At 42.9% G+C, this 14,667-nt stretch overlaps 1 protein-coding gene across 2 annotated transcripts; it reads right to left on the minus strand.

Annotated features, from left to right (window-relative positions):
- Nucleotides 1–6,618: 6,618 nt before the first annotated feature.
- Nucleotides 6,619–14,434, minus strand: NXT2 (nuclear transport factor 2 like export factor 2). 2 transcript variants are annotated; one of them, XM_058847937.1, is made up of 4 exons: nucleotides 14,312–14,434; nucleotides 12,166–12,252; nucleotides 10,894–11,038; nucleotides 6,619–10,002 (listed from the first exon to the last, which is right to left on the minus strand). In XM_058847937.1, the coding sequence occupies exons 1-4, from the start codon at nucleotides 14,324–14,326 to the stop codon at nucleotides 9,824–9,826; spliced, it is 426 nt and encodes a 141-aa protein (XP_058703920.1). In that variant the 5' UTR covers nucleotides 14,327–14,434; the 3' UTR covers nucleotides 6,619–9,823. The 2 variants fall into 2 exon arrangements, with proteins under 2 accessions (XP_058703920.1, XP_058703919.1); XM_058847936.1 differs by lacking the exon at nucleotides 14,312–14,434 and having other exon boundaries at nucleotides 12,166–12,271.
- Between the last annotated feature and the right edge of the window lie 233 nt (nucleotides 14,435–14,667).

Raw genomic sequence — 14,667 nt, forward strand, 5'->3', positions numbered from 1 at the left:
CACCTTAGACTCACAAGGTCAAAGACCCCTGTCCTGGGAAGCGATTGGATACCAGTAACCCCGTGTATTGTTAAACCCACCACACCCCTGGGTCTTAGGAAGTTGGCCTTCGGACCATGCGGTCTCTGGAAACATTTTAATTTATCTTGGGCATTCCATCGTACTCGTCTCGGAATATTTGCCACGCTGCCCGGCAGGAGCGGTCTCCGGATCGCAGAGAATGAACTGGGATAAGTGGCGCCCGAACAGGAACTTCTCATATTGAGAAGATCTCTCGGGGAATTCAGCTTTTCTGGGTGTTGGCAAAGCGTTAGGACTCTGCTCTGCAATAAAGTATCAGGCCTGAAACACATGCGAGCAGCCATCAGAGGAGGTCCCCAGCTGCCTCGGAGGACTCCTGCAGGGAATGCTGGTCAGCAGAAAAAGAGAGGCCTTTCCGTCCCTATCCGAACGGCGGGGTAAACGCCAGCCCATCCATTTTGCTGCTTCGCAGGATGGAAGTAAGACTTTCCTCATTAGAATGAGACGCTTATGGACGAGTTAAAGAACTTTTAGCAGCCCATGGGAAGGAGGTTAACAAACGCCAGCTCAAAGCTCTGCTAAAACGGGTCTTGCGAAACTTCCCAGCCGTTTTAAACCCAAGCGGCGCCTCAGGAGATCTCTCAGACTGGAGTATTTTCCGCGGTTTTTTGGGACACAGTGAGACTCGGATTATGTGACCTAGCGACATGGGGGGACCCTCACGCTTCTCGCTTGTTGTCTGTTTCCTCCGTGATCCTAGAGACCCTAAAACCAAGGAAAGGCAGCGCGGATCCCAGTCTAAAACCACCCCTCCCGAGAGACCCGGGGGCACCCCGCCCCCGCCGAGCGAAACCTCCTACCAACCTGTGTCTGCTTTTAACCCTCCCAGCCCCGGGATAAGAACGCGAGAACGAAAAAACGTCATGTACGCTGGAGCCCCTGCAATTTGCAGATCCAGTCGTTTCGTGTTCTCGTCCTTCTCGCCCCTCAGACTGCCCTCGACTGAACACGGAGCCTCGAGTGAAAAGGCCTCGGCGCCCGAAGGAAACATCGGCTCGCCCTGTTACTTCGCTACTTCGTACTCCCTTTTGCTTTCTAAATCTAAATCTTTCTGGATCTAAAGATGGCGGTGACCAAGCTATCTTAGATCCTCGGTCCTACCCCTCTCCCTGCACCTCTCCTATCCCCCAGTTCCTCTGATGACGCATCCCTCTCCCGCTTCACTTGAAACAAAGCCAGCTAACAATTACTCTCCAGACACCCTATCTCAGGTTTCCCCACCTCCGACCCCGCCTTTCCCGACCCCGTGCCGCCCCTGCCCGCCCCGCTCCTCCCCCTTGGGGCGGGCTGTGCAGGGACCGCTCCGCCTCTGCCGGCCCCCTCAGCCTCGGGCCGCGCTTCTCCTGCGGTAACTGGAGCTACGCCCACCGTGCTCCCGGAACCCAACGTGGCGGCGCCCAGGTGGCCGTGCCGGTGCCGGTGGAGCCCGGCGGGTGAGGGGGGCCGGCCGGCTCCTGCCTTTCTTTCAGCTTTGTAGTAGCGGGGCCCCTCAGTGGGGGCGCGGGGCGGTCCCAGCCGGTGCTGCTGCCGTGGCTCCTGGCACTGGGTGGTTTTTCGACAGCTACCGAAAACCCTGTTTCTCCCTCCTACAGCAGCAGGGTGGGAGGGCTCCCGGGAGGGCTCCCGGCGCGGCCAGGTCCCGTTTAAACAGGGCGGAGCGGGGCCGTGTCTAAGCCACCGTAGCCCGCCCTGACCACTCGCTTGTCAGTCTGGCGAGAGCCCAGAGCCGTTGGTAAAAATCGCATACCTCGATCACTACCACTAGCACTGGTTTCTGTAACAATTTGAAGTGCTAAAACATGTTCTTTTCGAATGTGCATTAGATTTCAGTATAACACTGTGTAATATTTGAAGATCTTGGTTTAACTTGATAACTTTTCCCTGTATAAAATTCACAGCATTTTTCTGAGTTGTTTTTACCCTCAAAAGAAAGGGGTAATTTGTGTATTTTTATTTGGTTCTCAATGAAACTTTTATAACTCATTCCCGCTTGAGGTCTGAGTCGTTTATAACACTGCCTTTATTTTGGCAGACCTGCATTTTCCCAAGCATGAAATATCTCGCATATCTAATTCAGGGAGGCAGATAAGCGATGTCATTTCGCACCGCTCTAAGCACCATGGAGGTTCCCCTCAGCTCTGTCTGGCCCTGGCAGCGGCAGCCCCGCTGGCCTCTGCGCTGTCAGGGCTGTGCCCGGGTGACTCTGCCCTGCAGTGCTCGTGTCACCATGAACCACAGCGAGGCACCGCGCCTGACGACGCTGCTCAGGGTGGTGCTGTGGGAGCTGCACCATGCCAGCAACACCAGCGCGGCCCCGCCGGGCTCCAGCTCCGGGGCGGATGGCTCGCTTTACATCCTGGCGCACATCCTGGCCTACACCTGCTGGCAGAAGCTGGAGTCCAAGCACGACCCTTACCACCTGCACATCGAGAGGGACTGGGGCTCTGGTGACACAGCACAGGGGGTGGAGAAGGGCGGACCCCCCTAAGGAGCAACGCCCTTGAGAGTGCTGAGACCGGCGGCCGGAGCTCGGCAACATGAAAAGTCCGTCTTGAGATGGCAGCACTTCTGCTGCCCTCCCACCTGGGGGACTGCGGACAGCAAGCGACTGCGGTGGATGAGAAATTGTTCTGTTCTTGTACAGTGACTTGTACGGCACCCAAAGCTTGTCGTGCGGTGAGAGTTCTTCATATCTTTGGATCTGTTTGTACTGCTCTTCTACAATAAATACCTGTATTACATACTGTGGCCTTTCAGTACTTAGAGGGGGGCTTATAAAAAGGAGGGAGAGTGAGTTTTTACACGGGCAGGTGATAGGTCAAAGGGGAACAGTTTTGAACTGAAAGAAATTTAGTTTACCTCTTGGGAAAAATTCTTTAATGTGAACATGGTGAGGCACTAGAACAGGTTTCCTTGAGACATTTTAAAAGCCCCATCCCCGGAAGTGTTCAAGGATGGGGTCCTAGACAACCTGGCCCATGGCAGGAGGATGGAACTAGATGAACTTTGAGGTCCCTTGACTACTTATGCACAGAGACCTCTCCCATCAATCATCTTAGATCTTAGTTTAATACCTTTTTCTTTAAAATATGTTTGTATTACACCTTGTTATCTGACCTCAATGCTGTTGGTGGGAGCAGCATTTCATGGAATTAAAAGCAGGTCCATTATTGCTGTAGGCTGCTCCCTTCTGTCACTTTGGAGGATTGACAGCTATGTCATTGGTGCAAGGGTCAGGTCTTGTTCTATTAAAGTAAAATGGGTTTGGCTTACATGGAAGCATTTCTTGCAACAAAAAGACCTCTGAAAAAAGCACCAGTACTGTGGCTTTGATGATGCACAGAAACTTTTCAAGCCATCAAAAATACCCTTACATGCAGAGATGTGTGATTCCAAGAGTACCTCTGAACAAGTTAAACCTTGTGATTAAACATACAGCATATGCTTTCTAAAGACAAAGCAGGGCTGACAGTTGTTTCAGATGTTCTTTTTCAGCCATGTCAGTAGTCTGTACCTTCTTGGTTTGGGTTTGGAGTGATGCTTTTTCAGATAAAGAAATTAATGAACAATTCCAAGGAACAAATGCTGCCACTAGGAATTCTGCACTACACAATTCAAATTACCGTTTGGATTATATCCACACCACACTGTGGGGAAAAGAAGCTTTGACATTAACTTCAAAGGAGGGGAGATTTTTGTTATACACTTGAATTTCCTAGCACTCTGGACTATTTTTTCCAACAGAAAAACAGTTCTCTTGTGTTTGGCAACAACTGCATTTTGTTGTCTCTGACTCTGTGGGACAAAAAAATTATAAACTGAACATCTGAAGTGATGAATTAAAAAAAATCCTGGAGAGGACTGACAGTTACCAAGTCAATGCTGCCACTGCAGAAAAACACTGCAATATTCACAGACCAAATTACAAAATGTCCTCAAATATCAAACTGCATCTTGTGAATACCCAGACTTTCTAATAATTGAAAAGTATGGGGCAGAGAAAAAATTCAAGTTCCAGAAACAATTTAAATGGGATTATATGCCATAGTACTACTGCCAGCATTGTATCAGTAGACATATGTGAAATCTAACTTAGCAAATAAAATGTAGAGTAACATGTGGGAAAAGGATGTCAGAGAAACCAACTTACTGACACTATTCTTAAAATCCTCTATCAAGCAGTTAGACAACAGTAAAAGTTCTAGTCAGCTATTTCCATCTGCCAGGATTCTGACAGTATCTCTGGAAAATGAAAGTGCTAACCTCAATCTGGACCTCTGGAAGAGTCACAAGCAATATATATGTATATAATATATTTACAGCTGCAGAAGCTGTCTAATGAACTTTCACACTGGGATAACTAAAAACTTTATCAGTCCCATTAGCAGATTCTGTGATGATTTCTTTCAGTATTATCAGAATTAACTATGACCAAAGTTTCCCTGTGTGAGGGAATCATTATGCATATCCCAAACCTTTTATTTATTCTATCTCAGTGATTAACTTGTTTTTTCTACCTGACCACTGCCCATGAGCAAGACTCTGAGAGGTGTTACAGCCTAATAACCTAGGAAGTATTCAGGACCAGTGAACTCAGCTGCATTAGACATGAATAGGAGAAGGACTGTTACAGTTTTCTGAGTATGAAAGATCTGAACACATTAAAGTTTCAATTTACTGGACACTAAAATGCGTGTGCTTAAGACATTTTATTTAGTATCAGCTAGCTACTAACTGCTCTATCCCATAGACAAATCTGAAGGAAGATTGTGGCAGTCCCTCCAAGTACCATTGATTTCTTCACCAGATTTTCCACTATCTTCATAATCCATTTATCTTGATCAAATTGCAAAGTACATGCAACACAGTGTATTCAGAGCCTAAATAAAAACAAGGGCTGCCCATGTCAGTTTTCCCTGCATTACACAGTTTACAAATAAGGAAAGCACAAGACACCCTGCCATGTAACTAAATATATCTGCTGTTCTAGCTGTGCCTTTCAACACCTGATAACAAGGTCTCAGTGAACCATAGTAATTTCTGATTTACATCAGTCCATCTGTTCTTATAGTTACAGTTCAACCAGCTGTTTAAAGAACATAACACTACTGTGCATTAAGACACACTGAAGTACTTCAAACACTCAAGAGGAATTCATATTGTGGCATAGAGACCTTGATATGCAAGTATTAAGCCCAGCAGCAACATTAATTTCTTTTTTTTTAGTAAGTTCAATACATTGTGTAGTGGTTGGAAATCTTCAAAAAACATAAAGATGCAAACCCAGTGGGGTTTGGGAATTGAAACAGGCTGCAAGAAGACAAAAATCAGCCACTGCAATCCAACATGATTTTGCCATCAACAGTATATTCTAAGGCACATGTATTACTGATGCAGGCCAAAATGGCCACTTAAGTGTCTGTAGTCCATTCAAACATGAAGTGTAACAAGATAGATTTATTTACAGTATTAAACCCAGTCTTCTGAAGGAGTAAGTCCAGCTATCAATGTCCTACCTTTCTGCAGTTAGGAACCAAAAAGAAAAGCCTGCTTTTCTAGGAAGACTTTATTCTTTTCTTCAGCCCAAGTGGCAACTTTGAAAGAGCAGTTTCTGGATCCACTTTCAACATATCTGCAAAAACGTTTGGGCTGATTTATTTTTCCCAGCACTCATAAATCTTAAAACTGCATCAGCTGTCAAAGCCTTGCTCAGCATCATTACCAAATGAGCACACGCCTGCAAAGCTTCACTGGAATCTATACCCTCAAACACAGGAAGAACTTTGCAATATATATGGCATTGTTTCCAGAATACATTACTAGAATATGTTTCCATGCATCTGTCGACCTTGCATGAGCATCTTCATCTGCGCAGTGTTAGCATTTAAAAGCCGCTGTCTACACTGAGCAAGTGCACATCAGTAGTTTAATGTTCTAAACAGCAAACAGTGAATAATTTGAATTATCACAAAAAGCATTTCTCATTCCAGTGTTTCACTTCTTAGAGAAACAGTAAAAGCACAACGTGTTCTCAGTGAAAATATTTACAACCCAAGGATCTGGCTCAAATTTTGTTTGACTTCATCCAGGTATGTGCTGGAGAACAATCTAAACTTTAGTAAATTTTAGAGGGATATGTTAATTTTAAATAGTTACTTTGGGCAGCTCAACATTTACTGCCTGAGAGTGCTCTTGGCAAGGCATTTGCTATAGGGTTATTCCAGACACATTTTACCCTGACAGAGAGTTGCCAGTATGTTCCACAGTGCCCCAGCACCACTAGAAAACAATCAGAACTCAGACCTATAACACAAGTAGTAAAGATAAGGAAGCCACAAATTATTTCTTGCACTTTTAATATCATAAGAACAAGCTATGAAAATTTATAATAATACAAAAAAAAAGGGTAGAGTACCCAGTAGGTTGGGGTGGGGGGGTTGGTGTTTTTTTCTTGTTTTGTTTTGTTTGTTTCAGTTTTTTAAAATTAATCTTACAAGAGGTCTTAAACAATTTCAAAAACTTACAAAATATATTCAAGTGTGGAAAGTTATTTTACTGGTAAAACAGCATTTCTTTATAATGTGCTTTTCTCCAGACAGGTTAAGGAAGCACAGACATATCAGAACAAACTATTCATACCATCAGAACAAATCCCTTTTCTCCAACATAGGCATTTTAAATCAATTTAACTGTAGTATGCCAAAAGAATAAAGCAACAGAAAAGCAGTGACAGCTATAGACAATACAAGGAACATACACAAGAGAAGATCTCTCAAGTCTTCACTTGCTACAATTTCATACATGGAAGTGCTTAGCTCTTCAGCTGGCTTTGTTTCACTGACTGGTTGTACAGGGATAATTTGGTCTTGAACAAAAACAAAATGGAAGCATTAACTCCAGTTCAGTTTGGAGCACAAACACTCATAGATGCCCACTGTAAATTTTGGATATTGCAGTAGAGTCGGCAATGGTCACACTAAACCAGCTGGATGGGTTTGTACAGAATGAAATGAAAACATTTCTGTGTTTTCTGATAATTTCAGCACAGAATATTAACAAGCAGCACAGAGCTAGTAACAAATATTTTTTGTTTGTGCCATTAGTTACTCCATTGTAAAACCATCACTTGAGTCTAATAGCTACATTGTCACTCAGTATAAAAAATAAAAATATTTTGCAAACTAGCATTTTCAGTTATAAAGAGCAAGAGCTAATTATGGTAGTACTGGATCACCCCAAGTGATTCTCATTGAAGATGATGGAAATAGGCAGGAGTAACTGGCACCTCACCCTAGCCTGAAGCAATTGCGTTCCAATATGTTTCCCTACAAAACCCCTGGGTTTTGCATACCAAGTCCTACTCCATCTGCAGATCTTACTAAATAAGAGTTTTGACTGGATTTGTCCAGCTAGGCCAATTAGTTATCTTCCTCAATCATGTTCCAGGTAGTGGTGGGGTTTTTTGTTTGGTCAGTTTTTTTAATATTAATTGCATAAGTCAGATTTAAAAGCAGCCTGCATTTTAAATAGCATTAAAATAATTGAGAATAACGTCTGACTGATTGAAACATTGCCTCATATATTTTGAATCTTCTTTTTGAATCTGCCTAGTAAAAGCTTAAAAATTATTATATAAATTCAAACTTGGATAAAAATATCCAATAACTATTTATTCACAGCACAAGCTTATCAGGTACTGATATAAGTGTGTGTTCTGGTGACCGCCTTCAAAGTCCAATAAGCCAATGCCACAGCTGCACCCATTGCTGCATTTTAAAAGGCAAAACCTGTTTTGTGTATGCAAAGCAGATCTGTAACACCACTTACACAATCAACAGCAAGTTAAACAGCCAGTAGAATACACCACGCCAGTGTCACAGCTCAACAATGCTGTACCAGTCACAGGCATGCTTAGGTTATGTTTTCTTTTCAATCTTGTAGAAGAAATACAAATATATGAACATCACATAATCTCTTAAGAACAAACAGTAATTAAATAGAATGACCTTTTCTTCACTACATACAGAAATAACAATGTATTTACAATATTTACAGTTTCAAAAATTCTGTTCTTGCACTATTCTGCAGGAATTAAAATTCTTCAGCCTGAAAAATAGGTACACAATAGATCTGACCATAAACAGCCTCTGAACAGAGACAGGTTACTAATTCTAACTTACTGGTGTGAAGACTAGAGGGCCTGAAAACCCTTATCTGTTCTGTAGGATTACATCACAAAATACAGATGCTTTAAGATGTCACAAGTGAGATATTGCTCATTTTCACAGTTTTCTCCATTTAAGTCACTGAACAAGTGAGCTGCAGTTGTAACTGCTTTCAGACTGCTGTTGTCATTGAAACATGGGTTACGATGAGAGTTACAAGCTCCCTTCTTGTATATTCAGTTACAAGCAAGTAACTGAAAAGTGTATGCTCAGGGATACAGCTACAGCTATACAGCTACATTTTGTGGTTTGGTTTTTTTTTTTTGTTTGTTTTACTCAGCAAAACAGAAATGCACCAGTTTGAAACAAAGCTGCTAATACTCAAATTTGCTCTTAAGTTCCAAAGTTAAGATGGACTCTCTTAACTTGCAGTCTTGAAAAGTGTTTCAAAGCAGCCGGAAGCTTTAAACTACGCTTTAAAGCAAGACACACAAAAGCCCCAGAATCAGTAATTAAAGGCAATGTTTAAAAAGAACATGAAAAATACAGTAAAAAATCTGCAAGAGAGGAAGTTAATGTTAGTGGTGCAGAGCTGCTGTCCTCAATTGAAAATAATGCAAGCACCTGCTCTGAATAACAGTACTGATGAGAAAAATTGAAGGCTTCACAGTAATGCACACTTTCAGTGTCACTTTTTAACTACGTTTCCTGAAGACAGAAAGAAAATCTGCAGACTCAATATGGGAAAAATAATCCAAACCTCATAGCAACAGAATGCAGAATTAAAGCCAACAGAAATCATGTACATGACCTATTTCTAGGCCATGGTAAGACTTCAAAAGAAAAATAATCAGTTTGAAGTCCTTCACATGCATGTGAAGAGTTATTGGCACAGGAGCTCCGAATCATTCAGCATGCCCTACATATGAATCCATGGAATTAACAACCAAAGTCTGGGAAGCTCAGACCAAAAGGAAACTCAAAGATATATAGTCCTTTGGCATCAGAGAAGGTAAACATTACCTTTCCAATGGACTGAGAGATTGCAAACTTAGGAGCCGTATTTGCTCCTTTCACTAACAGTAGAAACCATAGCAATCTTTCCCACCCTCTTACAACCAGGAGTAGGGAGCTTTCAAAACTACATCTTCATGCCACAAGCATCTTCTTCAAAAGAGAGAAGATGCTACTGTAAAAACAGCTCTTTTCAAGTTGAAAAAAATTATGTTTGGTCAGAATTGTATTATTCTGTATTCAAAATAGGATTTTGTGTTCAAACAGAACAGTTTGAGCACTCAGCAGTGGCAGCATAGCTGCATGTAAGGCATTTTAGGAATGATTCGAATACAGCTCACTGCCTTCAGCACTTTACTAAATTCAACTAACATGAGCAACCTCTCACATTTTATTACTAAAGCTGTGGTCACTGGAATCAATCCCGAAACATCTGTAGACCGTCCATAACATCAGATGCAACACAAAGAGCACGTGCATTCCCTGCATGGGAACAGCTGCCTGCACAGTGGTGCCAAATTTGTTGGTGCCAAATGAGAGGTCACTCCCCGTACCAGGCCCTGCTAACTGGCCCAGTCCTGGAAGCGGAAGCAGTCCCCGGCGATCTTCCACACGGTGTTGGTGGGGGTGGCCTGTGCCGTCAGCAGGAAGTTCTGATTGAAGTAGCGCTGCTTATCCCCATCAAATTTGACAGTCCCACTTGTCACCACGAGGACTGTTGTCTGGCCTTGAGTAGCTTGCTCTTCACAAGGAGGTATGAAATGATGAAGAAAACAACTCAAACAAAGACTAGCAGGTAAAGAGGCAGGAAATGTACACAGAAGCTTGGTTCAACTCTGGTTACACTGCGCCAGGCTAACAGCTGGGTACAGGCAGGGATGTGCAGCTCTGGTGCAGCGTTTCTACATAGACAGCGGTGGGTTCACCAACACGGCTTTGCCATTTTCATCTCCTGCTCTTCATTTTAGAGCACTGACAAACACCTCAGTTTTTGCTTAAAATAAGCTCTCATTACTTGAGATATACACACATATAGATATTTAGCAACTTGCATATACTTCCCCCCAAGTTATTAGAAGTTATTAGTTATTATATCTTTTTTACAGCAAAGCAAGTGTGTTTGATCACAGGCTTTTCCCTTATTTATATTCCCAAAATGTCCATTAGAAGCAATTTATTAACTTCTCAATTATGTAAGCCTTTCCTTAGGAGTTGTTAATCAGAAATTTAAAGAACTTAACACCTATTCTAGATGTAAAGAAATCGAAGTACATACAGGTTAATAGTGATTTGTTCCACATTATACTGCAGGTCAGTACAAGAGGCCACCATAGGTGTCTCCCGAGCACAACATAACCTGGTAAGCCAGACTTTTTCCATACATGAAAATAGATCATGTCTGAATATGATCTAAACAAAAAAAGTCCTTAAAATATTTTCCAGATATGAAAAAAAATGTATAGTTGCTGCATCTCTTGATTTGTGCTTTGTTTAAGCACAACTTGACATTTCAACCCTCGGTATTTTCTCTAACCTTATTCCGAAGGAATTATTAAGCACTACTATAATTGCTCACTTTCAATAGTTATAAAAAAAATGAAAAATTACTAAGTAAATTATAATACAACCTTACCGTGAACAGGCTGGCAGTCCAACACATTAACCTGGAATTCACTTGATGGCAACATTTCAAAAAATTTATTTAGTTCTTCTTGTCCAGACACAGCATTACCATTCCAAACTAAAGTTGCTTTGTCCAAATACAATCTGGTTAAAGCCTGAATGATTATGAAAACACACATTTAGGAAAAATACGTGAACACACAATGGACAACATACAAAACACTGTGAATTACTGATTTCTTCTGTTACTTTGACAGATAAAATGCCTTCCTGAAACTGTAGCTCTTTTTAACAACCACTGCTCCTGACCAAGCATTAAAGCTAACACATTTTCCTTTATGAGTGGCACAGTGACTCATGTCTCAAATGCTGATAATATCCATTTAACAAAGGTAATGACAGTACTTAAGTGGTTGCTAACAAAAGGACAGTGCTACCTTCCCACAATAAGTTTATCACTGACTTTCTTTTTTTTTTCCTTCTGAGGGGGAGAGTGTGCACACAACACAGCTTAGGTCAGGAAATTATAATTTTGGGTTTAAAAAAATAGTGAACAAGACCAGAAACATGAAACTTGAACAGGACAGCAGCATACCAGAACTTCCCAAATGTTTCATAAGCTGTCACACCTGAGTAACTGCCCAACTTTCCTTCAAGGTGTTGACGCATCCCCTGTCCAACCTACTCATGTGCAAAGTGACTGTGAAGTCAGATGGGACTGCTGGTACTTTCACATAAACTTCAAGCTATTAAACTGAAACTACAGTATATTTAAAATTCCAAAGTCCAGTCTCAAGGCTCTCTTTTAGTGAAAATATTTGTTACATGTTACCACATCAGTGTGGTGCAGGAAGACTTGCAGAGCCAGACACAACTGTACTGCTTCAACTCCAGGTACTTGGAAGAACCCCAGAACCAAAAGTGGTAACTGCTAATGAAAGAAGTTTGGGAAAAAGAAGCTAAATCCTGACCTCACGGGAAAACAAAGCAAGTTCTGCTTCCCTGTACCGACCAAACCCTGTACCTGTAAGACATAGCTGCACACCAACTAAATGAGGGTCACGAGAAGTCTAAGGCACTTTCTGAACAGCCCCTTTTATAGCAACGCTGCGCAGGAGCACAAAATCCTCTGCAGGGCAGCCTAAAGAACAGCTGCCCTGCTCTACCATGGCCAATACAGCACATGGTAACCAATGTTCAGGTGCTTTCTGTGTAATGACAATTAGAAACACAAACAAAAAGTGCCAAGACAGTTTTAACTATTGTCAAAACTGCTACATACCCTTCTTCTTTTGTCCATTGTCTCATAGTAAATATTGACAAATTCATCTGCAGCTCTACAAGCTTGATCCACATAGGTTTTGAAATCCTGGAGGAAAGAAATCATATCAAATTTCTTTAGTTATGCAATTAGTTATTTAGTTACCCAGACATTGACTCAATCTCTCCTGTAAGTCACTTTGACTGGTCTTTACCATCCTCACCAAAAGATGACATCAAATAATGTTGAAATTTATTCTAAGCTCCTTTTCTACTTGCAGAAGTACCAGATGTTAGGCAGGTGACAGTTTCACCATTAGTTTTGAATGCTGATATATTTATTGTATTTAAATTGCAAATTTTTACATTGGAAAATGGGCTACAGCTGGCTGTGGCCATGCAATTATTCAAAGAAAACAGTTGTTGCTGTGATGGCTGTTCTGAAATAAAGTTAACGAACAAGATTTATCAATGTACTTCTGAGAATTAGCAAGAACCCCATCACACTACCACCCTAGTCTCATTTTTTAACATACCTTTATATTTAGAAATATAAAATATAGTATGAGAGAGAACGCAAACATCTGAACATATTTCTTCTAATATCAATTAGAGCTATATTCACAGGTCAAAACCAAACACTTCTCCTCACACCTCATAATTTTCCTAATATCTCTCTACTTTTACTCATTCCCAGATAACAGCCTTTGCTGTCCCAGCACTGCACTGTGATCTCACTGGGTTATTGGCTTGTTTGTTCATCTGTTTGGCCCATGATCTCTTACAGACCCCGAACTAGGACATCCTGGAAAGCAGAGTCTGAATTTCCTGTCCATACAACCATAAACCTGCATTTAGTTCTCTTATCATCACTTGTTTAAAATGCTATTATTTATCATTGTCCTATTTCAATATTACACTCTCAGTATCTGCAACTCTATCAGTGCTGAGCAATTTCACTGCTTGTATTTCCTTGGCTGCTGTTACTGAATATACTCCAGAACCACCAGGAATTCCTCCAGCATTAACACATGAAATATTCATAATCAGAGAAAGCTCCAATCTGAAAAGTAGCTAGGCCCATCATATAATCCCTGTTTATTCAACAAAGCCAAACATGTTTCTGTGCACTATCTCTTCTCTCTCCCTGCAAGGACACGAACTGTTCTTCATCTTCCTACCTTCCCCAACAATTCCCAAACTCAATGGCAGAAAGTATCCAGAGAAACTGGAGACAGGAGTGTAAGACCTGCCCCTGGAAACAGTGATTGCAGGTCTGCCTGTTGTGCCAGTGAGAGCAGAGGCCTGTGAGCACTCAGCCGGCTCATACCACACACCAACACTTCCCAACCAGCACTAAACATTCACATTCAGCTCCCAAGAGACGGAATGGGCATGAGCAAGGGCACTGGAGAAATAGCAGGAGACTGGAATGAGTTGTTGGGGTACCTGCAATAGAAGTCTAATAGGAAATAAGCTCTGTCGATGTTGGCAAGTTTTTACAGTCATAACAGTTTTAAACTCTGTGAACCATTCAGGCTGGAATAAACTTCTGGAGGTCATCTGGTCCTAATCCCTTTTTAAACTAGAGCTGACTTCAAAGGTTCATCGACCTTTCAGGTTGCATCTGACGGCTCTGTGTCCTCTGTCCTGTCTCCTGCCACGTTTGGACATCTCCGAGGATGGAGACGGTCACAGTTCCTTCGGGTTCCAATGTCCAACAACCTCACTTAGAAACCCTCCTTCCAAGATTTTAACAGGAAAACCATAATTGAAAAAACCAACCAACCAACCAACCCCAAAATCAACTTCTGAAGACTGGCGGCAACTCCAAGCAGTTTTCCAACCCACACGGCTTCTGCCGGCGGCCTCACTAAGCTCCTCTCTGTGCTAAGGCTCCTGTACGAAGACACTGAGACCGCAACACACGGGCACCCACCCTGCCCTGGAGACCCTCGAGAGGGTGGGAGTTACCCTTGCACGCACCCCGCGCTGAGGTGCTGCCGCCCTGCCCCTCCCGTCCCTCACGGAGCCAGGACACTCCCGGCGGCCTCCCCACGCTCCCACACCCGCCCTCTCATATGCAGCACCCTCCCGAGGCGGACACCCCCTGCTCCCCCCACCCCAGGCCGCGGTTCCTGACAGTTTCCGGCCCGGCCCGGACTCACCACGGACGCGGCCATGGGGCGGCGAGGCGGGAGGGCGCCGGAACTCCACTGGTCCCCGCTTCCGGCCGCGCGTCCCTCGCCGAAAGAGTTCCGCCGGGGGCCCCGGAGAGCTTTCCGCGTACAAACCAGCTCCGGCTGCGGCCGGGACTTCCCTTCCAGAATCAATGTTATCAACCTTTCAAATCACTGGTGCTGGAAGTCTCCCCGAAGACCTGCTCCTAGGGAAAATGAATTAAAATTGTAATCACAATTAAATAGCGAATAGTATTATGTATTTCCCTATTTGTATGGAGTAATTCTTAGAAGAGCCTGCTTTCGAACTTCAGTCAAATTTGCTCATAAAACCTAAAAATATC

This window comes from Poecile atricapillus, chromosome 12, assembly GCF_030490865.1.
Source record: "Poecile atricapillus isolate bPoeAtr1 chromosome 12, bPoeAtr1.hap1, whole genome shotgun sequence".
Taxonomy (NCBI): domain Eukaryota; kingdom Metazoa; phylum Chordata; class Aves; order Passeriformes; family Paridae; genus Poecile; species Poecile atricapillus.